This window comes from Scyliorhinus torazame, chromosome 14 (assembly GCF_047496885.1).
Source record: "Scyliorhinus torazame isolate Kashiwa2021f chromosome 14, sScyTor2.1, whole genome shotgun sequence".
NCBI classification, from domain to species: Eukaryota; Metazoa; Chordata; class Chondrichthyes; order Carcharhiniformes; family Scyliorhinidae; genus Scyliorhinus; species Scyliorhinus torazame.
The window spans coordinates 126,550,379-126,574,997 of record NC_092720.1 but is presented as its reverse complement, the minus strand read 5'-3'; the positions used below and the strand labels follow the sequence as shown (position 1 = coordinate 126,574,997).

Here is a 24,619-nt window from a genome sequence, read left to right as displayed (position 1 = left end):
CAAACCGACCCTGCCCCCACCACTTACTTCCTTATCATGGCTATGTTAGCCGCCCAGCAATAATTGCTAAAATTCGGCAGCACATTCCCCCCTCCCCCCGATTCCGCTCGAGCATCACCTTCGTCACTCGCGGGGACTTACCCACCCACACAAAGCCCAGGATTTTATTAACCCTCTTAAAAAAGGACCGCGGGATGAAAATTGGGATACACTGAAATATGAACAGAAATCTCGGTAGGACCGTCATTTTGACCGTCTGCACTCTCCCAGCTAACGACAGCGGGAGCGCATCCCATCTCCGGAACTCGCCCCATATCTGCTCAACCAACCGGACAAGTTCAACTTGTGTAACCGGCCCCAGTCGCGCGCCACTTGCATCCCTAAGCACCTGAAACTATCCCCTACTAACCTAAACGGCAGCTCCCTCAGCCGACCCTCCTGACCCTTCGCCTGGACTACAAACATCTCACTCTTTGTCATATTCAGTTTATACCCTGAAAACCGGCCAAATTCCCCCCAAATCGCCATAATTTTGCCCATCCCTGCCCCAGGATCCGATATGTATAAGAGCAGGTCGTCCGCATACAGCGAGACTCTATGTTCCACTCCCCCACCCCCGAATCAGCCCCTTGAAGCTCTCAGCGGCTCTATGGCTAACACAAACAACAGTGGGGAGAGGGGGCACCCGTCTTGTCCCTCGGTACAGTCTAAAATAGTCCGAGGTCACCCTATTCGTCCTTACACTAGCCTCCAGGGCCTGGTACAACAGCCTGACCCAGTCGATAAAGCCCTTACCAAACCCAACACGTCCCATAGACCCACTCCACCCGGTCGAACGCCTCTTCCGCACCCATTGCCACAACTACCTCAACCTCCCTACTCTCCGGGGGCATCATGATCACATTGAGCAGCCTTTTTATATTGGCCACCAACTGCCTGTCCTTGACAAACCCAGTTTGATCCTCCATAATCACATCCGGCACACAATCCTCAATCCTGGAGGAAAAACTTTGGCCAGCAACTTGGCATCCACATTAAGCAGGGAGCTGGCCTATATGACCCGCATAGCTCCGGGTTCTTGTCCCGTTTCAATATCAACGAAAGTGGCTTGCAACATCGTCGGGGGGCAGCACCCCTCTGTCCCTGGCCTCATTGAAAACCTTGACCAGCAACGGCCCTAAAATCCCCGAGAACATTTTATAGAACTCCACCGGGTACCCGTCCGGCCCCGGGGCTTTACACGACTGCATTGCCTTCAAGCCCTCGACTATTTCTTCGGCCCTAATCGGGGCCCCCAGCCCATCTACCAGCTCCCTACCCAGCCTTGGGAAGGTCAAGCCGTCCAAAAAGCGTCTCATCACCTCCGCCCCATAGGGGGTTCCGAGCAATAGAGCCAACTTTAAAATTCCCTGAACGCCCTGTTTAGCCCTGCCGACTCCCCTACCAAGTTCCCATCCCCATCAACCACCTTTTCTATTTCCCTAGCCGCCTCTCTCTTCCTAAGCTGCTGTGAAAGCATTCTGCTGGCCTTCTCCCCATATTCGTAAAACGCACCCCTTGCCTTTCCAAGCTGCTCCACTGCCTCATCTGTGGACAACACCCCGAACTCAGCCTGCAGCCTCCGACGTTCCCTTAAGAGCTCCACCCCCGGGGTAACCGCATACCTCCTGTCTATCTGTAAGATCTCCTTAACCAGTCGGTCTGTTTCTGCCCTATCCCTGTCACTATGAGCCCGGATCAAAATCAGCTCCCCTCTCACCACTGCCTTCAGAGCCTCCAAGACCACCGCTGCTGAGACTTCCCCAGTGTCATTAACCTGCAGGTAATTCTGCATGCACCTCCTCAGCCTCTCGCACACCGCCTCGTCCGCCAACAACCCCATCTCTAACCTCCATTGCGGGCGCTGGAAGCTCTCCTCATTAACCTGCAGTTCCATCCAGTGTGGGGTATGATCCGAAATAGGGATGGCCGAATACCCAGTGTCCACCACCCCCGCCTGTAAATCCCTGCTCAAAATGAAGAAGTCTATCCGGGAATAAACCTTGCGAACATGCGAATAAAAAGAAAATTCCTTCCCTGGCAGCTGCCTAAACCTCCATGGGTTGACCCGCCCCCCCAATCTGCTTCATGGCCATTGCTGGCACCCTCCCTGTTTTTGAACACGACCGGGTTGATGACTGTATTAAAATCCCCTCCCGTAACCAGCTTGTGCGAGTCCAGGTCAGGTATCTTCCCCAGCAACCTCTTTATAAATTCCACGTCATCCCAATTTGGCGCGTACACATTAACCAAGACTACCTCCCTCCCCTCCAGCTTATCGCTAACCATGACATAACAGCCACCCCCCCCCGTCCGAGACTGTACTGCCCACCAGAAATTGCACCGGCATGTTGATCAAAATCGCAACCCCTCTAGTCTTGGTGTCCAGCCCCGAATGAAAGACCTGACTGATCCAACCCTTCCTTAGCCTGACTTGATCCACCACTTTCAGGTATGTCTCCTGCAACATTACCACGTCTGCCTTCAGAGTCCTCAGATGCGCGAACACACGTGCCCTCTTGAGCGGCCCGTTCAACCCTCTATCATTCCAGGTGATCAGTCTAGTTGGGGGGCACCGTGCCCCGTGCCCCCACCCCCGGCCGATCAACTATCCCCTTTCCTGGGCCCGCCAGCAGAACATGCGCCGCGCCTCCACTGGTCCACCACCTGGCAGCCCCCACCACCGATCTCCTCTGTCCCGAAACCCAAGTCCCTTCCTCGTCAGCAGAGTAAACCCCCCCCCCCCCTGCCCAGCAACAACACTTTGTAACCTAACTCCTGCCATAGATTAATCATATGCACAACCCCCACTTTGCTTCTGTAGACTAGCTCACCCAGCTAGCCTAGCCTGGTGGCCCTCATCTCCGGCGCCAAGAAGTCTCCCACCTATTGTTCCCTCACCGCCCGCCCATCAAAAGCACTTCCCTCATCAAACCAACCCCAAACAATCGCCCAATTAACATAAGAGACAACCCAAAAACAAAAACACACAGAACCCCCCCCCCCCAATAGTGTAAATCAAAGTAATACAAAGTAAAAAGCCCCACCAGCCACCCCCACCAAAACACCGAAAACCTGCAGAAACCGAATAACTTTTACTTTCCCCTTCTTCAACCAAACTCAAATACAGAAGAGAAACGACAATAGAAACATATAAACATCACTCAAAAAGTTGCAACTTAAAACAAAAAGTTCTCAGTTCAGCACCAGCCCTTTCCTCTTGGCAGTCTTCGGGCGACTGAAAATAATGGTGCTGGTCCTCGTGCGTAACCCAAAGACGTGCCGGGTAGAACAGTCCCAATTTCACCCGCTTCTTGAACAGGATAGTCTTAACTTGGTTAAAGCCTGCCCTCCTTCTGGCCACTCCACGATCAGATCCTGGTAAACACGCAAAATGCTGTTGTCCGATTTGCTGCTCCGCATACGCTTGGCCCACTGGAGAACACACTCCTTTGTCCAGGAACCTGTGGAACCAGACCACCATCGCCCTTGGGGGGTCCCCTGGCCGCGGCTTCCTCACCAGCGCTCTGTATGCTCTGTCCACCTCAAATAGTCGGGGAAAATCCCCCTCCCCAGAAGCTTCTGAAACATACTCGCCACAAACATGCCAGCATCAGCCCCCTCAGGGAGATGGACAAAAACGTGCCAGCATCAGCCCCCTCAGGGAGATGGACAATTCTTAAGTTCTGCAAGCGAGCTCTATTCTCCAGGTCTTCGACCTTCTCCAGCAGCCTTTTTTGCTGATCCTTCAGCATCCCCACCTCCAGCTCAACCGTTTAATGCTCCTCTTGATCAGCCAGCGCTTTCTCCAGCATCTGAATCGTCCAAGCATGGGCATCCAGCCTACGCTCCAGCCTATCGATCGATTCCTTTAGCGGATCAAGACAGTCCCGTTTCTACCTAGCGAAGCCCTCTTGAATGACCCACATCAACTCCTCCGTCACAGCAGGGGTCCGAACATCAGCCATATTGTCTTCTGCCGCAACCTCCACCCAGCCCTTGCTTGTCTTCTTATTTCGCCCTTTCAATCCCTTGGGGTTCTTCGTTCCGTACACCAATATGTGAAACCAGTGCCAGATTGACTTCGCCTTCAAAGACAGCGTTCAAAAACGCAAAAAAGTCAGGGGGAAAGGTCCAAAAGTCCGGCCAGAGCGGGAGCCACCAAATGCACGACTTACTCTCTCATAGCCGTCAATTTCCGAGTTTCTATGTAGAGACATTCCAATGATGTTTCAAGAATCTTCTGTTTGCTTTTCTGGGTAAAGTTAGCAAGTTATTTCAGATGTCCTGTACTTGTTTAATTTAATGATTAGCCTGGGTGCTTCCTAGGCCAAAGTGGGCAAGTGATTGGATTATGAAGACGATGACAAGCCTGTAATCATCTGGACCCTATCATAGCCTCAGCACATCACAAAGCTCCATACACCTAATTATTTTTGAAGTGTAGTCACAGTAAGAGAGGAAACATAGTCAGTTGATTTACACACAGCAAGGTTCCAAAAATAGCAATGAAAGATTGACCAGATCATCGATCGTTTTAAGTGTTGGTTGTGGCTAGGAATTCTATGGAGTGTACCTCACGTCCTGACTCCCCAGAGCCTGTCCACCATCTAGAAGACACAAGTCAATAATGCGATGGAGTACTCACCACTTGCCTGGATGAATACAACTCCCAACACTTAAGCTAGACATCATCCAGGACAAAGCAACCTGCTTGATTGGCATCCCTTCCACAAATATTCACTCTCTCTCCACCACGGACACTGCACACTGGTATTAGTGCACATCATCTACAAAATTTGCTGCAGGGACTCACCAAGGTTCCTTTGACAGAACCTTCCAAGCCTGTGACCTGTACCACCTAGAACGGCAACAGATGCCTGGGAACAGCACCATCCAGACTTAGAACATAGAACATTTCGGCGCAGAACAGGCCCTTCGGCCCTCAATGTTGCGCCGACCTGTGAAACCACTCTAAAGCCCATCTACACTATTCCCTTATTGTCCATATGTCTATCCAATGACCATTTGAATGCCCTTCGTGTTGGCGAGTCCACTACTGTTGCAGGCAGGGCATTCCACGCCCTTACTACTCTCCGAGTAAAGAACCTACCTTTGACACCTGTCTTATATCTATCTCCCCTCAACTTAAAGCTATGTCCCCTCGTGCTACACATCACCATCCAAGGAAGAAGGCTCTCACTGGCCACCCTATCCAATCCTCTGATCATCTTGTATGCCTCAATTAAGTCACCTCTTAACCTTCTTCTCGCTAACGAAAACAGCCTCAAGTCCCTCAGCCTTTCCTCATACGATCTTCCCTCCATACCAGGCAACATTCTGGTAAAACACCTCTGCACCCTTTCCAATGCTTCCACATCCTTCCTATAATGCGGCGACCAGTGTTGCACGCAATACTCCAAATGCGGCTGCACCAGAATTTTGTACAACTGCAACATGACATCATGGCTCCGAAACTCAATCCCTCTACCAATAAAAGCTAACACAACGTACGCCTTCTTAACAACCCTCTCAACCTGGGTGGCAACTTTCAGGGATGTACATGGACACCGAGATCTCTCTGCTCATCCACACTGCCAAGAAGCTTACCATTAACCTAGTACTCAGGCTTCCTGTTATTCCTTCCAAAATGAATCACCTCACACTTTTCTGCATTAAACTCCATTTGCCACCTCTCAGCCCAGCGCTGCAGCTTATCTATGTCCCTTTGTAACTTGTAACATTCTTCCGCATTGTCCACAACTCCACCGACTTTAGTGTCATCTGCAAATTTACTCACCCATCCTTCTACGCCCTCCTCCAGGTCATTTATAAAAATGACTTGGAAATAGATCACCATTCCTTCATTGCTGCTGGGTCAAAAGGATCTCCGCCTCAACAGCACTGTGAATCTACACCACATGGACTGCAGTGCTTCAATAGGTAGCCTACCATCTCCATGTCAAGGTCAATTAGGGGGGCAATAAATTCTGGCCTGCCCATTGATGCCCTCTCACATTGCATGAAAGAATTAAAAAAAGGTTTCCTGCATTATAACAGCGAACACCAAGTATTTAATTGATTGTAAAGTGCTTTGAGACATCCAGTGTTTGTGAATATGGGGGACTGATGCGACCATCAATTCACTCAAGGACACGTGTCGGAGTAAAACAGTGGTTTTAATTAACTATCAACTTTGCCTGCCTGTGACTGGTACATACTGAGGACAGTCCCACAGGCCAGCTACTCTTGTACTCCTTCAAAGGGGCGGAGCCATGGGCTGAGCGCGTACATGCTCCAACATCCCCCCCCCTGTGGGTGAAACCATACAATGGCCCACAGATAAAACCCACAGAGTTAATAACATAGAACATAACTGGTGAATTAACTGTATTTACATTCACCACATTCACCCCCTGTAAAAAAAAATAAAGTCCGGTGGGGGGTGATGGGTCACAAGTTGAGCCGGTACGGCGCCCGGATCGTATGCTGCGACCGCCGAAGCACTGGTGTTGCAGCCGCTTCAGGTGGCTGGGGAAGTGGGTCCGGTGCAGCTCCAGGGGTGGACTCCGGGAGTGGCTCTTCCAGAGCTTCAGTCCTGCGGACTGGTGTGCCGGGTGGAAGGGAGCGCGGGAGCCAAATGGGCACGGGGGCATTGGGCATGGGAGAAAGAGCGGGGTACAGCGCAGGGGGTACTGTGGACATAGTGGTGGTGGAGCCTGCGGGCGCAAGGTCACGGAGGGAGACGGTATCCTGTCGACCATCGGGGTGCTCAATATATGCGTAGCGCGGGTTTGAGTGCAGGAGCTGGACCCTCTGTACCAGGGGACCGGTCTTATGGGTCCGAACGGATTTCCGGAGGAGAACCAGACCCGGTGTCAACAGCCAGGGTGGGAGCGAGGCCCGAGGTAGTCCCCCAAGGGAAAATAAACAAGCGGTCATGAGGAGTCTGGTTTGTGGCCGTGCAAAGGAGGGACCTAATAGCATGGAGCACATCGGGGACGACTTCCTGCTAGTGGGAAACCGGGAGATTCCTGGACCGTGGGGTCAGTAGGACGGTCTTCCAGACCGTCGCGTTCTCCCCCTCCAACAGTCTGTTTCCCCGGGGGTTGTAACTGGTAGCGATGCCTTTACTGAGCAGGTACCGACGCAGTTAGTTGCTCATGAATGACGAGCCCCTGTCGCTGTGGACGTAGTTGGGGAAACCAAACAGGGTGAAGACACTGTGCAGGGCTCTGATAACAGTGGGGGGTGGTCATGTTGGGGCACGGGATGGCAAACGGGAAACGGGAGAACTCATCAATAATATTGAGAAAGTAGGTATTGTGATTATTCGAGGGGAGGGGCCCTTTGAAATCGATACTGAGGCGTTCAAAGGGCCAGGACGCCTTCACCAGGTGGGCCTTATCTGGTCGATAGAAGTGCGGTTTACACTCCGCACAGATTTGGCAGTCCCTGGTTACAGCTTTGACCTCCTCGGTGGAGTAGGGCAGGTTGCGGGCTTTGATATAATGGGCGAGCCAGGTGACAGAGGTCGTCATGGATAGCCCGTAGTCGGTCCTCTTGCGCACTGGCGCATGTGCCGCGGGACAGGGCATCTGGGGACTCGTTGAGCTTCCCAGGACAATATACTATATCGTAATTATAGGTGGAGAGTTCGATTCTCCACCTCAAGATCTTATCGTTGTTGATTTTGCCCCGCTGTGTATTGTCGAACATGAAGGCTACCGATCGTTGGTCGGTGACGAGGATAAACCTCCTACCAGCAAGGTAGTGCCTCCAGTGCCGCACAGCTTCCACGATGGCTTGAGCCTCTTTTTTGACCGAGGAGTGTCAAAGTTCAGAGGCGGTGAGGGTGCGTGAAAAAAACGCAACCGGTCTGCCTGCTTGATTGAGTGGCAGCGAGAGCGACCTCTGATGCGTCGCTCTCCACCCGAAAGGGACGGACTCGTCCACCGCGCGCATTGTGGCTTTGGCGATGTCCGCCTTGATGCAGTTGAAGGCCTGGCGGGCCTCGGCTGCCAGAGAGAAAAGAGTGGCCTTCGCCCGCATACTGGGGGACCCACTGAGCGTAGGAGGAAAACAATCTAAGGCACCTCGTGAGGGCCTTGGGACAGTGAGGGAGAGGGAGTTGCAGGAGGGGGTGCAGACGGTCAGGGTCGGGCCCGAGGACTCAGTTTTCCACGACGTAGCCGAGGATGGCTAGCCTGGTGGTGCGGAAAACGCATTTCTCCTTATTATAGGTGAGATTAAGTTTTGGGGCGGTTTGGAGAAATTGGTGGAGGTTGGCGTCGTGGTCCTGCTGATCATGGCCGCAGATGGTGACATTGTCCTAGTACGGAAACGTGGCCCGCAGCCCGTACTGGTCCACCATTCGGTCCATTGCTCGTTGGAACATCGAAATCCCGTTCGTGACGCCAAAAGGGACCCGGAGGAAATGAAAAAGCCGGCCGTCTGCCTCAAACGCCGTGTAGTGGCGATCCTCCGGATGGATTGGGAGCTGGTGGTATGCAGACTTCAGATCCACCGTGGAGAACACGCGGTAGTGAGCGATCTGATTGACCATGTCTGCAATCCAGAGAAGGGGGTACGCATTAAGTTGCGTAAACCGGTTAATGGTCTGGCTGTAATCAACCACCATCCAGAGCTTCTCCCCGGTTTTGACGACCACCACCCGAGCTCTCCAGGGGCTATTGCTGGCCTCAATGACTCCTTCCCGCAAGAGATGCAGAACCTCAGACCTAATAAATATTCTGTCCTGCATGCTATATCGCCTGCTGCGAGTGGCTACTGGCTTGCAATCAGCGGTGAGATTAGCGAAGAGGGAAGGAGGGTCGACTTTCAGAGTGGCTAGGCTGCACACAGTGAGTGGAGGCAGGGGGCCGCCAAAGCTAAGCGTCAGGCTCTTCAGATTACATTGAAAATCGAGCCCTAAGAGGAAGGGGGCGCAGAGGTGTCGGAGCATGTACAGCTGGAAATTAGTGTACTCAGCGTCCTGTACCGTTACGGTTACCGTAGTGCACCCTCAGATTTGTACCGAGTGCGACCCAGAGGCGAGGGAAATTGTTTGTTACGCCAGGAATATCGGGAGCGGGCAGCGGCTTACCAGATCCAGGTGGATGAAACTCTTGGTGCTCCCGGAGTCGAACAGGCAAGGTATCTCGTGCCCATTAACCCGGACGGCCATCATTGAGCTCGAGGTGCTTGGGTCATGACTGGTCCAAGGTGACCGCGCTGAGTTGAGGGTAACCGGCGGCGTGGTCGGCTGTGCTGGGGCGGCCCCCCGGTGACTGTCCGAGCAGGTCGTACGCGTCGAGCGGCGTAGCAGATGGCGGCCCCCGGTGAACAAGCGTGGCGGGTGTCGAGGAAGATGGCGTCCCCCATGGGTCGCACGTGGCAGGCTGCGTGGGGGAGGATGGCCAAAATGGCGGCCCCCGTGAGGCGCGCGTGCTGGGCGGAGTCGGGGTCGGCAGGCACGCTGCCACATTGCGAGGTCTGCAGGCCTGAGAGTCGGTAGTCCGGGTCGAAGACTTCGCGTGCTTAGGCTTGGCGCGGCAGACCTTGGCGAAGTGCCCTTTTCGGCCGCATTTGTTGCAGTGCGGTTGTGGGCCGGGCAGTGCAGTCGTGGGCCGGGCAGTGCAGTCGAGGGTGTTGAGGCTGGCCGCAAAAATAACAAGGCAAACCCCCATGATGAGCGGGTGGGTGCGCAGCACAGGCCTGGGGTAGTCTCTGGTCGGGAGCACACGAGGGGGTCGAGTGTTCACCGGAAATGCAGTGAGGCTCTGGAAAGCGACCTCCAGTGAAGTTGCCAGTTTCACCGTCTCATCCAGGTCCTGGGCCCCTTTCTCGAGCAGTCGCTGCCGCACTTAATTTGATCTGACCCTCACAACGTAGACGTCTCGGACGGCGAGCTCCATGTGCTGAGTGGCCGTTAACAGCCTGATAGTTGCAGTTGCGAGCGAGGGCTTTGAGGTCGCGCAGATAGTCGTCGAGTGACTCCCCGGGGTGCTGGCGTCGAGTAGTGAGAATATGTCGCGCATGGACCTCTTTCACAGGCTCGCTCAAGGATTGCGAGAGCGGCGGTATATGAGGTGGCCTCTTCAGAGTTGCACAGAAATGCGGTGACTCACCCGTGCGCGGAGGAGACTCAATTTTTGTTCGTCCGTGACAGATGGCGTTGACAACGCGGCAAGGTAGGCCTTGATACACCGCAGCCAGTGTGAAAAAATTTCCTTCGCCTCCACGGCCTGTGGATCTAACTCCAGTCTGTCAGGTTTGAGGGCTGACTCCAGAATTGTTTTGGTTCAGATAGTTAATTAAATTGATGTGACCATCAATTCACTCAAGGACACGTGTCGGAGTAAAACAGTGGTTTTAATTAACTATCAACTTTGCCTGCCTGCGACTGGTACATACTGAGGGCAGTCCCTCAGGCCAGCTACTCTTATACTTCTTCAAAGGGGCGGAGCCATGGGCTGAGCCCATACATGCTCCAACATCTCCCCCTGTGGGTGAAGCCATACAATGGCCCACAGATAAAACCCACAGGGTTAATAACATAGAACATAACTGGTGAATTAACTGTATTTACATTCGCCACAGTTACATAAATGCAAGTCTTTCATTTTGTGACGTCTTTATGTTCCTCCTTGCAAACAAATTGCACCATCAAGCAGTATGTCAGCACCTTTGCTCTGTTCATACATTGTAAAGATGGTTTGCTGTTATGTTTACAGAAACAAAGCTACATCACATGATAATCTGTACTTTCTGTACCCAATGTACAGAACTGGAAACATGCTTATTTCACTCCAGTTGCCAAAGCATACGGTTAGCAAACTGCCACAATTTCCTCAGGAGATTAAAAACTATATATATATTCCTTTTTTAAACAATCCTGCATGAGTTTTTGGAGTGAGCAAATTTGCAATTCGCCAATCATTTTCTTTAAAATGATTTAAACTGAGCATCCAGTTGAATCCATTATCTTTATGACCTTAATGTCCTGGAAAAAAATGGAGCTGCACATTTACTTTACGTTATTATACTGGAGCACGATTAGAGCAACTTGTTTATTATCGACCACAATAAACAATTCATTCTCTCCACCGCCAACACAGTGCAGCAGTGTGTACCACCTACAAGGTGCACTTCAGCAATTCACCAAGGTTCCTTCAACATCACCTTCTAAACTTGTGACCTCCACACTCGAAGGTAAAGGGTAGCAGATGCATGGAAATATCACCTCTTAAGATCCCCTACAAGCCTTACACCATCCTGACATGGAAATAGTAGTTCATTCATGGTTGTTGGGTCAAAACCCTAGAACTTCTTCCTATCAGCACTGCGAGTATGCCTACACCACATGGACTGCAGCATCCCTATCTATCTGCAGCAGTTCAAGGTGGCTCACTACCACCTTCACAAGGGCAATTATGGATGAATAATAATTGCTGGCCTTCCCAGCAACACCCACGTCCCATAAATGAATAAGAATAATATTAATCAGAATACAGAGGACAAACAGGACCGGGAGATTGTTCCATGTCCACCCAAGAGACAATAGGCTTTTGCTTAACATCTCATCCACTATAGCTTACCCACTTGAACCTACCCACAGGATAATGTCTGGCAGCTTATGCCTGCAGGAAGCAGCAACATTCCAGAGTATTCCACCCATATTTCTTCACAACGTCTCTTTCCATCACACCAGAGACTGGCAACTCAAGCATGTTCTAAAAAGAACTATGCATAATGTGGTATGTAGTACTCCCATTCGGAATAGCATAAAATACAAAAGCAAATTACTGTGGATACCAGAAATCTGAAAAAAAGAAACTCAGAAGTTACTGGAAACTGAACTCCAAAATGTTCTAATGGAAGGTTTTTCACCTGAAATATTAACTTTGTTTCTTTCTCTACGGATGCTGTCAGCTCTCCAATGACCTGCTGGTTATTTCCAACATTTGTTTTTACAGCATAAAAATACCTTTTCCTCAGCCAAGTGAAGAAGCTGTTTCTTGGCCTTGTCAACCTCCTCAGTGGACCCCCTGATGGTGACTGTATCGCTGCCTGACCCTTCAGTAGGGAAGTGGATGTGCACCCCTCCGCACTCCTCCATGATGGAACGGACAAAGCGGCCCTTTGCGCCAATCAGAGAATTATGGAGTTTGGCAGGAATGCAAACCTCAACTTCTGTGATGTTTGCCTGGAATGTAAAAAAAAAACACAAGTTAATAGTCCTGAAAAATTCTATTTGAAACAAATGCTCATTTTCACTAACAAATGAAGGAAATAAATGTTAGGGAGTGGATTCTGAGCTTGCTCATCATCAATCCTGGCTGGGTTTAAACCTGGCCCACATTTGCTACTCCAGTCACCCCTGACTAATGGAGCAGTTGATGTTTTCCCTGGCTAGGGAATTTAAACAGAGTCTCATAATAATGGTTTGGCCATTGAGATGAGGAAAGATGATTTTAGTCAAATCTTCAAAATTCTACACCCAAGGAACAGTGGTTGCTCAGTCACCAAGTACATTCAAGACAAGGACCAATAGACTATTGGGCACAAGGGAAATTAAGGAATATGGGCAATAGGGTTGGAAGGTGGAGTACATAGATGATCGGGATCTTTAATGGTTGATCAAGCTTGAAGGGCCAAATAGCCTACTCACACAGAACAGTCACAGCACAAGAGGTGAGTGACTACCAACTCTTTGCAACACAATTTAGTTCGTCCCAAATCGCTGCCCTATCCGCATAACCCAGTATTTTCCCCCCTCATGTGCTTATCCAATTTCCTTTAGAAACCAAGGCAAATCTGCCTCCACCACATTCAAGCAGTGCATTCCAGATTGTGACCCCTTTTTTTCATGTTGCCTTTTGATACACATCTTAAACCAGTGTCTTCTGGCTCTCAACTGCATCCTGTAGTCAAAGCCTGCTCTGCGATTGCCTACCATAAGACAACGGAACAGCTACGTAGTTTGCTCTCAATTATTTTTCTCCATTGGGAAACAGCACAAGTCTGCCCAAAGCCTCATCTCAAGTCAGCTCTTGCCGACCAAATACCCAGGTAAGTTAATGCAATCTTTCCGAAATCACATGGTGAATGCATACTAACCCTTTGCTTCAATCAACTAATAATCAGTTCTCTTGTACAAAGTTAAACCTTGCTCTCAAAATGTTGGGAATGAAGATGACGATCCAGGATGTCTGAAGATTACAAGCAGCAGGTATGTTGTTCTGGACTCATCTTGGAATTTCTATTCAGGGGTTTATACGATTTAAGCGCCTGGGAGAGACTACGACTAGAATATTCTTTACAGACATAAACAGTATGAATCTCGTGAAAAAAAGCTGACCGCAGTTCATACCAACTCCTTCTGGATGGCCAGGATTCTACTGCGAGCCACTTCACAGTTGGATTTCTTTCCTGTAATAATGATCATCTCAGAATTGCTGTTTTCTGCTGGCAAATCAATCTTTGTATTAGTTTCCTCACGGATCTGGAAAGAATTGAAAAACAATCAACAAATCTCTTGAAGTTCCAAAGAACTCTTTCTAGTCTTGCCCGCTGATTTGTGGAAGCCAAGACTGAGCTGTTGTCATGGGAACATAATAAACATTTCCCACTAGACACAACAGTGTTGGTGATGCTTCTTAGGAAAGGGTTAAATTAGGACATCCAAATATTAAGTGCCTAGCTGATGACTCATTGGCCAATAGATGAAATCCGTGTAAATTTAAAGGAAGGCCAAAATTACTTATAGCTAGGTTTCTTACTTGAAACCGAGTCTTCTCCATTTGTGTTCAGATTTCAAGAGAATGCTAAAATTGTGAAAGTCAACAGGCCTTTCACCACATTTTTCCAAGTCAGAAATAGGTTGAGCCACAAACCCTCATTCCAAGAGAAAACACTGTTCTCTACATTTATAGTACAAAAAATATCTGCATTTCTCAACAACAAGGGCTGGAATGAATGCAAGAATTGCCCATCCTTCTGGGTCAGTGGATAGAAGCACAATATAGTTTGGCCAGGAATCCTATAGAGCAGGAAGATTTAACCCTCTTTACCAGATTATCCAACATGAATCTCAAGTCAAGGACAAGTTTCTAGTCTTTTTTTAACATTATGGATTTGAAGCAGGAAAAATCAATAGAAGAGTAAAGGCAGTCAAGAAACAAATAATATTAAATTGCCACCCTTCATGCCCTAGATACAAGACGGGAGATTATTTCCAGCAACTTAGTTTTTAACAGTTTCTAATTTATTATTTTTTTTTAAATTTAGAGTACCCAATTCATTTTTTCCAATTAAGGGGCAATTTAGCATGGCCAATCCACCTACCCTGCACATCTTTGGGTTGTGGGGGCAAAACCCACACAAACACGGGAAGAATGTGCAAACTCCACATGGACAGTGATCCAGAGCCGGGATCAAACCTGGGACCTCGGCACCGTGAGGCAGCAGTGCTAACCACTGTGCCACCATGCTGCCCGCGTTTGACTTTTGCGTGGATATTAAATCATTCACTTTGTGCAACTCTTTTGCACTTCATTGATTACAAACCTAGTGTAATAACGGCACACCGAGGAACATCCTGGGAGATCTGATTAATAGGTATTTAGATGTAAAGATTAAATAAGCAAAAGCATCAGTCCACTTAAAGATGATGTCACAATGTGGCATTATCAATCACAATTTGACAGCAAGTCATGCAGGGAGATATTGGGACAGAAGACCAAAACCTCAAAGACATAGGGTTTTAAGGGGTGTGTCTTAAAAGGAGGAAAGATGAAGAGGTAGAGAAGTTTACGGAGGGAATTCAAAGCTCGGGACCTGAAGGTATAGCCATCAGTAGAGGAGCAATTAAAATTAGGGATGCACAAGACACCAAATTGCAGGAATGCAGATATTTCAGGATGCACAAGACACCAAGTTGCAGGAATGCAGATATTTCAGGAAGGTGGAGTGAGGTCATGGAGAAATTTGAATAGTAGGATGAGCTATTCGATTACCTTGGGACTTGCAGACCTGGCCCTAAGCCTACTGGAAAATATGGCCACATTAAAAAGACACTATAGCCTGATGGGGATTCATAAAGACACCAAAGTGAAGATACCAGCAAATCCTGACACTAATAGGACAAGCAGCATAAACAGTGGGGCCTGCAGTGGAGAATAGGGGGCGGGATTCTCTGATCCGGAAGCCAAATGTTGAATCGGTCGTAAACGCCGCCGCGTTTTACAACGGCGTCAACAGGCCCCTATATGGGGGCAAGCATGGCACTGGAGTGACTCACGCAGCTCCAGCTGCCGATACAGGCGTCAAATGGGCGCCGCAGGTCTGTGCATGAATTCGACCTGCACGAACTCGCCACAAACTCGCTGGCTTCCTTCTCCGCGCCGGCCCCGACGCAAAATGGCGGAGAGCTACAGGGGCCGGCGCAGAGTAAAAGAAGCCCCGATCGCAGGCCAGGCCACGGTGGATCCCCCCTCACCACCCAGACCGCCTCCCCCACAGAATGGATGCCGCGGTCCCGTCGGGTAACACCACATGTGAACGGCGCCGGCGGGACTCGCGCTAACTTGGCGGCCACTCGGCCCATCCCGCGCGGAGAATCGCCAGGGGCGGGGTGGGGGTGACGCTCGCCGGCGGCGCCAATTCTCTGGTCACCGGAGAATCGATGGACCGGCATTGCATGAAACGCGCCCTGGCGATTCTCCGACCCGGCCCTGGAGTCAGAGAATCCCTCCCAGGATGTGCAGTTATGGAGTCAGCACAGGAGCTGATGGGACATTGGCTGTTACTATGCCTTGAACAGACAGTCTATCATGCTCCTGAGAAGAAATACAACCTCTGAGTGAGTCACGCCTCTTTGAACGTTCGTAACCAGAAAATACATGGATTGATTAGTGCTGTCCTTTGAGCAAGTGACTAGAAGCATTAAATCAATTACAGCAAGATCTGTATAAGAAAGAGACAGAGATTTCATCAGCAAAACCTTGGGGAACAACATCGCAGAAGGAACAAGCCTCCAGCTTGAAGGCGAAGGCTGATCTCCACTTGTGCCTGGCCAACTGCGACAGGGTAGTGATGTCCTTCACAAGAAGTTAGATAAGTATTAACAGTTTAACCTATGCTTCTGAACTTCTAGTGGTAGCAAAGGAAGGTTGAATCATTGTAATTTCAATGCAGTGTATGATTGAACTATGTGGAGTAGTGATAAGAATTTGGACTTTATATTTTGTTCAATAAAGAAGCAATTTGATTCAAAGTTAGTAGTTGTTTCTAGCAAATGACTGGAGCAAGAGTCTCAGTCAACACAGAGCTAATGCAAGATGAGTGGGCAGACAGGAGGAGTGCATGTCCTCAACAAAATCTGCTCAATTTTTAAATCTATCAACTTAAAGATGTAAAACTGGGCAGGCTGGTGAATTTCACCCTAAATAGAATATTGTATGTCGAATGAATATTAGTGGCGCCAGTTTGAAGGCGGTGTTACACATTGAATGGCAACTAAAAAATAACTTGAATTGTTGGCAATATACATCATTTGTCTGGCAATTATCTATTGCTACATGCAGAATTGGAAATGTAATCCAGTGCCTTCTCATCTTTGGAAAGCGTTGGGCTAATTTATGAAGTGGAATTACTCAGTAATGAGGTGTGATGTCAATGATTCAAATCTCACATAAAAATTCTCCTACAAGCTAATAAATCCAAAGTTATAATTGCCTCTGAACTTGCCCTTAGGATTCCCAAGGAAATTAAACCAAAGTGGAGGAATGACATTGCACAGGTTCTGGTTTCAGGTTAACAGCAGAACGCTTTTCTGCTACAAGTGTTTATTAAATGTCGCCCCTCTCAACTAATTTTCACTATTTTGTTATATTGACCAAACTGTCCAGTGTAGGTATCTTGGACTCTTCTCATTGTACCTAAATAGATCAACCGTCCATCTGATCGAGCAACAGTACAACTCAACAAGGACACGACCCAAATAAAATACAATCCCACCGGGTTCGAAACCCACCACGGCATATGGTGAAATTTGAATTCAATAAAAGAAATCTGGAATTAAAAATCCAATGATGACCATGAAACCATAGTCACTTGTCAAACAAAACCCATTTGGTTCACTAATGTCTAGGGAAGGAATTCTGCCTGGGCTACAAGTGACTCCAGATCCACAGCAATGTGGTTGACTTTTAAATGCCCTCAGGGATGGGGAATAAATATTGGCCCAGCCAACCATGCCACATCACATGTACGAAGAATAAAAAAGAAAAAGAAGCCCATTTCATAAGATATAGGGGCAGAATTAGGCCAGGCGACTCGTCCAGTCTATACCGCCAATCGATCATGGCTGATCTCATCCTGGCTTTAACTCCACCGTCCTGACTATTCTCCATAACCCTTCAACCCATTCCCAATTAAATATCTGTCTAACTCCTGCTTAAATTTACTCACTGTCCCAGCATTCTGGGGTAGTGAATTCCACAGATTTGGGAGATGTAGTTTCGTAACGTAATAATTTTGCTACCTCTTATCCAACGACTATTTGATAGCTCCAATAAAGTGAATCAATGCAGTATGATGTTGCGTGTATGTTGTAGCCACCTAAAATGGCTGATTCCCTATTAATTTGGCCAAAACCTGATTTAAAATGGCTAACCGAAAAGGCTGATGGGAAAAAGCAGGCAACAGGACACAAACGGACAGCTGCAGACAGAATAACGTATTCGGCTCTAGGGAAGTCGGCCCAGATCGATACTCATGACTATTAGCAGCACATCAACCCAGACATCTGCAGTTTAATCGGCTATCCCCGGGAATAATTGCAACATATTAGCAATTGAATGCCGGGCCAGACCTGTCGGCGCCTGCAGTGGCCGAAACAAAGACAGGTGAACGACCACCCCCCGATCGAGGAATCGCCCGTTATTGGATATATCGAACCCAGTGATTGGGAACAAGTCCAATCACTTGGGACTCAGAGTCAAGGGCCGCCCCGAGAGGCGGGAAGCCCCGGGACCCTATAAAGTGAGGGGCCAAGTTCAGATCGCTCTCTCTCTTCCTTCTTCGCCTGCTCGCGACCTTCGCAAGAACATCGACCAGAAAGCGTAAGTTTGACTCCAGCGATCGCTACCCGATAGACTCCTAGCCATCGACCTGTACCAGCCTTTTGAATCCCACGGGCCAGATCCGATTCGATAAGCCATTCGTTTCCCTGACCTGGTGGGCCCTTCCTAAAGTTAAGTATTGGCCAGTAGTGGTAGGTTTCTATATAAAGAGTAGCATTATTGTGTAAGCATTACTGGTTGTATATAATAAATGACCGTTGATTTCAATCTTACTAAGCGGTGTGCTGACTTATTAATCATAACTCGAGCTTGAACCACGTGGCGGTATCAGAAAGATACCTGGCGACTCATGAGCAAAGGTGACATAATCAGAGGTAATAAACTAAGGCTAATAAGAGCAACAATGTGCAGACACTTCAAAAAGGTTACAAGCATGAATGAAAAGGCTGGGTGATTGGGCAATTAAAAGCTGTTTGCTGTTTTCGCAAGTTATTTCTTCGCACCTGTACCTAAATGATCCCCAATAGCAGATGGGGTATCAACTTTAATGACGCTAGATGGCCAGTTTTTAAACTTCCAGATGTAGTCTATAATTCCCTCGAGCTCACGTTAGCAGATTATGTTGCAAAATGGTGCAATAGTCAGATGTCAAACAATACCCATGCATCTATTGTGCAGTTTCATGAAGGTTGTTATTTAAGCCTACCCATGGCTAATTGGTCTGGAGTGACATCAAAAGCTAGGATTCAAAGAAAACAAATTCTATGCATTGCTGCTCCAGACCTGTGAATGCTCCTCCTTACTTCAAAATCAATCACCAGAATATCACGGTAAAGATTTTTTCCAATGACTTCTCCTTTACCCGTTTCTTTCTTGTAGACGCCACACATACCTTCTTGATATTTGCTCCTCCTTTTCCAATGATATTCTTGTGAAACTGTTTAAAAATGGGCACGGAGATTGAATAGCTATTCTCCACCTAAGAGAAAGAGGAAGACAATCAACACCAGTCAAATGCCCACACACAAGGCACTGCTTTGGCTATGATTCAAACTTGAGCCCCAGACAGAATCGGAGAACCCAATGTTCTAACCTGTAGCGAGTTTTTTGCAAGGTTAAATGGCTGTTGCAATCTCAGAACTAATTGCTCAAGAGTATGCATTTGGTTTTCCTGCAAATCCATAGATTTCCAGCACTTTACATATTATTGTGCGCTGATCAGGAGATTAGTTGTCAAGTCTTCTCCTTCACTGTCACTGGGATAAAATCCTGGAACTTGCTCCCGAATGGCATTGTGGGGCTGTACCTACACTAGATGGACTGCAACGTTTCAACAGGGTGGCTGACCACTACCTTTTTGAGGACAATTGGGAGATGGTCAGTAGATTGACAGCAATTCTCACATGCCAAGGTTTATAAAAAATGCAAAGCAGCCCACTCCAATCTTTCTACCAGGCTTATTCACCCTGTAGCACAACACTCCTTTACTTCACTCCACGAATGCCCAATGGCACAGGGCATACACCTTTCAATATCCACTGTGTAGGCCTTGCTTTGTGGATGGCATAAACTATTCTTCCCCTTCTTGCTCTACCTTGCTCTGGGGGGGAAATTTGCTAATGCTCTTCAGGAGGGCTTAAACTAGTTCAGCAGGGGCTTGGGAACCTGAATTGTAGCTCCAGTATACAGGAGATTGAGAGTAGTGAGGTCATGAGTAGGGTTTCAAAGTTGCAGGAGTGTACCGGAAGGCAGGAAGGTGGTTTAAAGTGTGTCTTCTTCAATGCCAGGAGCATCCGGACTAAGGTGAGTGAACTTGCGGCATGGGTTGGTACCTGGGACTTCGATATTGTGGCCATTTCGGAGACATGGATAGAGCAGGGACAGGAATGGTTGTTGCAGGTGCCGGGATTTAGATATTTCAGTAAGCTCAGGGAAGGTGGTAAAAGAGGGGGAGGGGTAGCATTGTTAGTCAAGGACAGTATTACGGTGGCAGGAAGGACGTTTGATGAGGACTCGTCTACTGAGGTAGTATGGGCTGAGGTTAGAAACAGGAAAGGAGACGTCACCCTGTTAGGGGTTTTCTATAGGCCTCCGAAAAGTTCCAGAGATGTAGAGGAGAGGATTGCAAAGATGATTCTGGATAGGAGTGAAAGCAACAGGGTAGTTGTTATGGGGGACTTCAACTTTCCAAATATTGACTGGAAACGCTATAGTTAGAGTACATTAGATGGGTCAGTTTTTGTCCAATGTGTGCAGGAGGGTTTCCTGACGCAGTATGTAGATAGGCCAACGAGAGGCGAGGCCATATTGGATTTGGTACTGGGTAATGAACCAGGACAGGTGTTAGATTTGGAGGTAGGTGGGCACTTTGGTGATAGTGATCACAATTCGATTACGTTTACTTTAGTGATGGAAAGGGATAGCTATATATACCGCAGGGCAAGAGTTATATCTGGGGGAAAGGCAATTATGATGCGATGAGGCAAGACTTAGGATACATCGGATGGAGAGGAAAACTGCAGGGGATGGGCACAATGGAAATGTGGAGCTTGTTCAAGGAACAGCTACTGTGTGTCCTTGATAAGTATGTACCTGTCAGGCAGGGAGGAAGTGGTCGAGTGAGGGAACCATGGTTTACTAAAGCAGTCAAAACACTTGTCAAGAGGAAGAAGGAGACTTTTGTAAAGATGAGACATGAAGGTTCAGTTAGGGCACTCGAGACTTACAAGTTAGCTAGGAAGGACCTAAAGAGAGAGCTAAGAAGAGCCAGGAGGGGACATGAGAAGTCTTTGGCAGGTAGGATCAAGGATAACCCTAAAGCTTTCTATAGATATGTCAGGAATAAAAGAATGACTAGGGTAAGAGTAGGGCCAGTCAAGGACAGTAGTGGGAAGTTGTGCTTGGTGTCCGAGGAGATAGGAGAGGTGCTAAATGAATATTTTTCATCAGTATTCACACAGGAAAAAGACAATGTTGTCGAGGAGAATACTGAGATTCAGGCTACTAGACTAGAAGGGCTTGAGGTTCATAAGGAGGAGGTGTTAGCAATTCTGGAAAGGGTGAAAATAGACAAGTCACCTGGGCCGGATGGGATTTATCCTAGGATTCTCTGGGAAGCTAGGGAGGAGATTGCTGAGCCTTTGGCCTTGATCTTTAAGTCATCTTTGTCTACAGGAATAGTGCCAGAAGACTGGAGGATAGCAAATGTTGTCCCTTGTTCAAGAAGGGGAGTAGAGATAACCCCGGTAACTATAGACCAGTGAGCCTTACTACTGTTGTGGGAAAAATCTTGGAAAGGTTCATAAGAGATAGGATGTATAATCATCTGGAAAGGAATAATACATTGATCCCTGAAAGTTGCCGCCCAGGTTGAGAGGGTTGTTAAGAAGGCGTACGTGTGTTAGCTTTTATTAGTAGAGGGATTGAGTTTCGGAGCCATGATGTCATGTTGCAGTTGTACAAAACTCTGGTGCAGCCGTATTTGGAGTATTGCGTGCAACTCTGGTCGCCGCATTATAGGAAGGATGTGGAAGCATTGGAAAGGGTGCAGAGGAGATTTACCAGAATGTTGCCTGGTATAGAGGGAAGATCTTATGAGGAAAGGTTGAGGGACTTGAGGCTGTTTTCGTTAGAGAGAAAAAGGTTAAGAGGTGACTTAATTGAGGCATACAAGATGATCAGAGGATTGGATAGGGTGGACAGTGAAAGCCTTTTTCCACGGATGGTGACAGCTAGCACGAGGGGACATACCTTTAAATTGAGGGGAGATAGATAAAAGACAGATGTCAGAGGTAGGTTCTTTACTCAGAGAGTAGTAAGGGCCTAAAATGCCCTGCCTGCAACAGTAGTGGACTCGCCAACACTAAGGACATTCAAATAGTCATTGGATAGACATATGGACAATAAGGGAATAGTGTAGATGGGCTTTAGAATGGTTTCACAGGTCGGCGCAACATCGAGGGCCGAAGGGCCTGTAATGTTCTATGTTCTATGTTTAGCACCATGCAGCCACTTACCAGTTCAGCCACGACTTTGCTCAGGAACTTGGCACATTTTTCTACCTCATTTTTGGGGCCACGCAGCTGCACAATGTCACTCTTTTGACTTGGATCTGGGAAATTAATAATGACCTAAATTGGGGTGAGATACACAGTCAATTCAGAAGGAATCCAAATTAGAACAGGAAACCAAGTTGATAAAATTATAGCTCCTTGCATGGTTACCTCAGGGAACTTGTCGCGGATCTCCTTGACCTTCTCTCCCTTCTGGCCAATGATTGTACGATGAAAACGATGCTCAATGATCAAATCTTTGGAACGTTCATTTTCCTGCGAATCATAAAAATGCTTTCAATCATTAAAGACAGACTGTGATATCATTATTGGTCTCCAACTGACCACTCAATACCAAAATGCATCTTCTCTTTAAAGCAGGTCTTCTCTTTAAAGCAGTGTCAAAAGGGCAGCACGGTAGCATTGTGGATAGCACAATTGCTTCACAGCTCCAGGGTCCCAGGTTCGATTCCGGCTTGGGTCACTGTCTGTGCGGAGTCTGCACATCCTCCCAGTGTGTGCGTGGGTTTCGTCCGGGTGCTCCGGTTTCCTCCCACAGTCCAAAGATGTGCAGGTTAGGTGGATTGGCCATGATAAATTGCCCTTAGTGTCCAAAATTGCCCTTAGTGTTGGGTGGGGTTACTGGGTTATGGGGATAGGGTGGAGGTGTTGACCTTGGGTAGGGTGCTCTTTCCAAGAGCCGGTGCAGACTCGTTGGGCCGAATGACCTCCTTCGGCACTGTAAATTCTATGAAAATTCTATGCATCGGGTTCACTCAATGGATTGTACTGGAGCACTCGGCAGATCCTAGATCTGATGCCTAGCTCTTGGGGAGTTCACTGAAGTGGTGGTATAGTTGATGCAATTGGTAGTCCCAGGTGTCCCACTGGGAGGAAAAATGTTGGCATTCCTAATCTTGACAACTCTAGTATCTCCGAATGGAAGTACAGCATAGCAGAGGCAGACATACAGTGCATCTCCAAATGGAAGTAAAGTATAGCAGAGGCAGCCGTACACTGCATTATCCGAACTGGCCAAAGCAGAACCAATTTTACAAAATAGCTTACAATGATGTGGGAGCATTGGATGGCAACAGAGACAGTGGGCGGGATTCTCTGATCCTGAGGCTAAGTGTTGATGCCGTCGCGACGGCGTCAACATGCCCGCAGGAGCAGCAATTCTGACCCCTACAGGGGGCCAGCACGGCACTGGAGCGACCCACACCGCTCCAGCTGCCGGCGTCAGATGGGCGCCGCGGGTCTGCGCATGCGCAGTGGGGCTGGCGACAAAGCGCGCATGCGCAGTGGCTCCCTTCCCCGCGCCGGCCCCGACGCAACATGGCATAGGGCTACAGGGGCCGGTGCGAAACAGAAGAGGCCCCCAGCCAGAGATGCCGGCCCGCCGATGGGAAGGCCCCGATCGCGGGCCAGGCCACAGTGGAGGGCCCCCCCCTCCCCCTCCCCCTCCCCCTCCCACCCCGGGATCAGACCCCCCCACCACCCAACCAGGCCGCCCCCGGATGCATCCACACCAAGGTCCTGCTGGGTAAGACCACAAGTGGACGGTGCCGGCGGGACTCGGATTTTTTTGTACGGCCGCTCAGCCCATCCCGGGCGTAGAGCAGCCCCCGACCACGTCGGCACCAATTTTCTCCGCTCTCCGGAGAATCAGCGGACCGGTATCACACGATTCGCGCCCGGCCCAGCCTGGGCTGTGAGAATCCCGCCCGGTGTGTCTGCAATGACAAAAGTGACAAATCAAAAGTAAACAAATCAAAAAACTCCAGATCTGGAAAAAGTAGGAGGTATGTCAGATGACCTCCCACATTGTTAGAACCTGTAATGTTGCCAAGTGGATCAAAACGCAGGCAGTATCATTTTACCACCCAACAGATAGCAACGGAAAACGTCTGTCCAGGAAGATTGCTTAGCCCTCATTGACATGGTGTACTACTGGAAACATCAGGGGCGAGATTCTCCAACCCCCCGCCGGGTCGGAGAATCGCCGGGGGCTGACGTAAATCCCGCCCTCGTCGGTTGCCGAATTCACCGGCACCGGAGATTCGGCGGGGACGGGAATCGCGCCGTGCCGGTTGCCGCCCCCCCCCCCCGCGATTCTCCGGCCCGGATGGGCCAAAGTCCCGCTGCTAGGATGCCTGTCCCGCCGGCGTGGATTAAACCACCTCTCTTACCGGCGGGACAAGGCGGCACGGGCGGGCTCCTGGGCCCTGGGGGGGGGGCGATCTGGCCCCGGGGGGGTGCCCCCGCGGTGGCCTGGCCCGCGATCGGGGTCCACCGATCCGCGGGCGGGCCTGTGCCGTGGGGGCACTCTTTTCCTTCCGCCTTCGCCACGGTCTCCACCATGGCGGAGGCTGAAGAGACCCCCTCCACAGCGCATGCGCGGGGATGCAGTGAGCGGCCGCTAACGCTCCCGCGCAT

At 49.1% G+C, this 24,619-nt stretch overlaps 1 protein-coding gene across 1 annotated transcript in view; it reads right to left on the bottom strand.

The window, feature by feature from the left end:
- hdlbpa (high density lipoprotein binding protein a) overlaps positions 1-24,619 on the bottom strand; it is a 118,155-nt gene that overhangs the window by 44,853 nt on the left and 48,683 nt on the right. The window contains exons 13-17 of the mRNA XM_072474848.1: positions 22,352-22,456; positions 22,145-22,258; positions 19,021-19,107; positions 13,415-13,546; positions 12,029-12,247 (exon numbers count right to left, since the gene is read on the bottom strand). Of these exons, the coding sequence (XP_072330949.1) occupies positions 12,029-12,247; positions 13,415-13,546; positions 19,021-19,107; positions 22,145-22,258; positions 22,352-22,456 (657 nt within the window). The remainder of the gene's footprint in view (positions 1-12,028; positions 12,248-13,414; positions 13,547-19,020; positions 19,108-22,144; positions 22,259-22,351; positions 22,457-24,619) is intronic.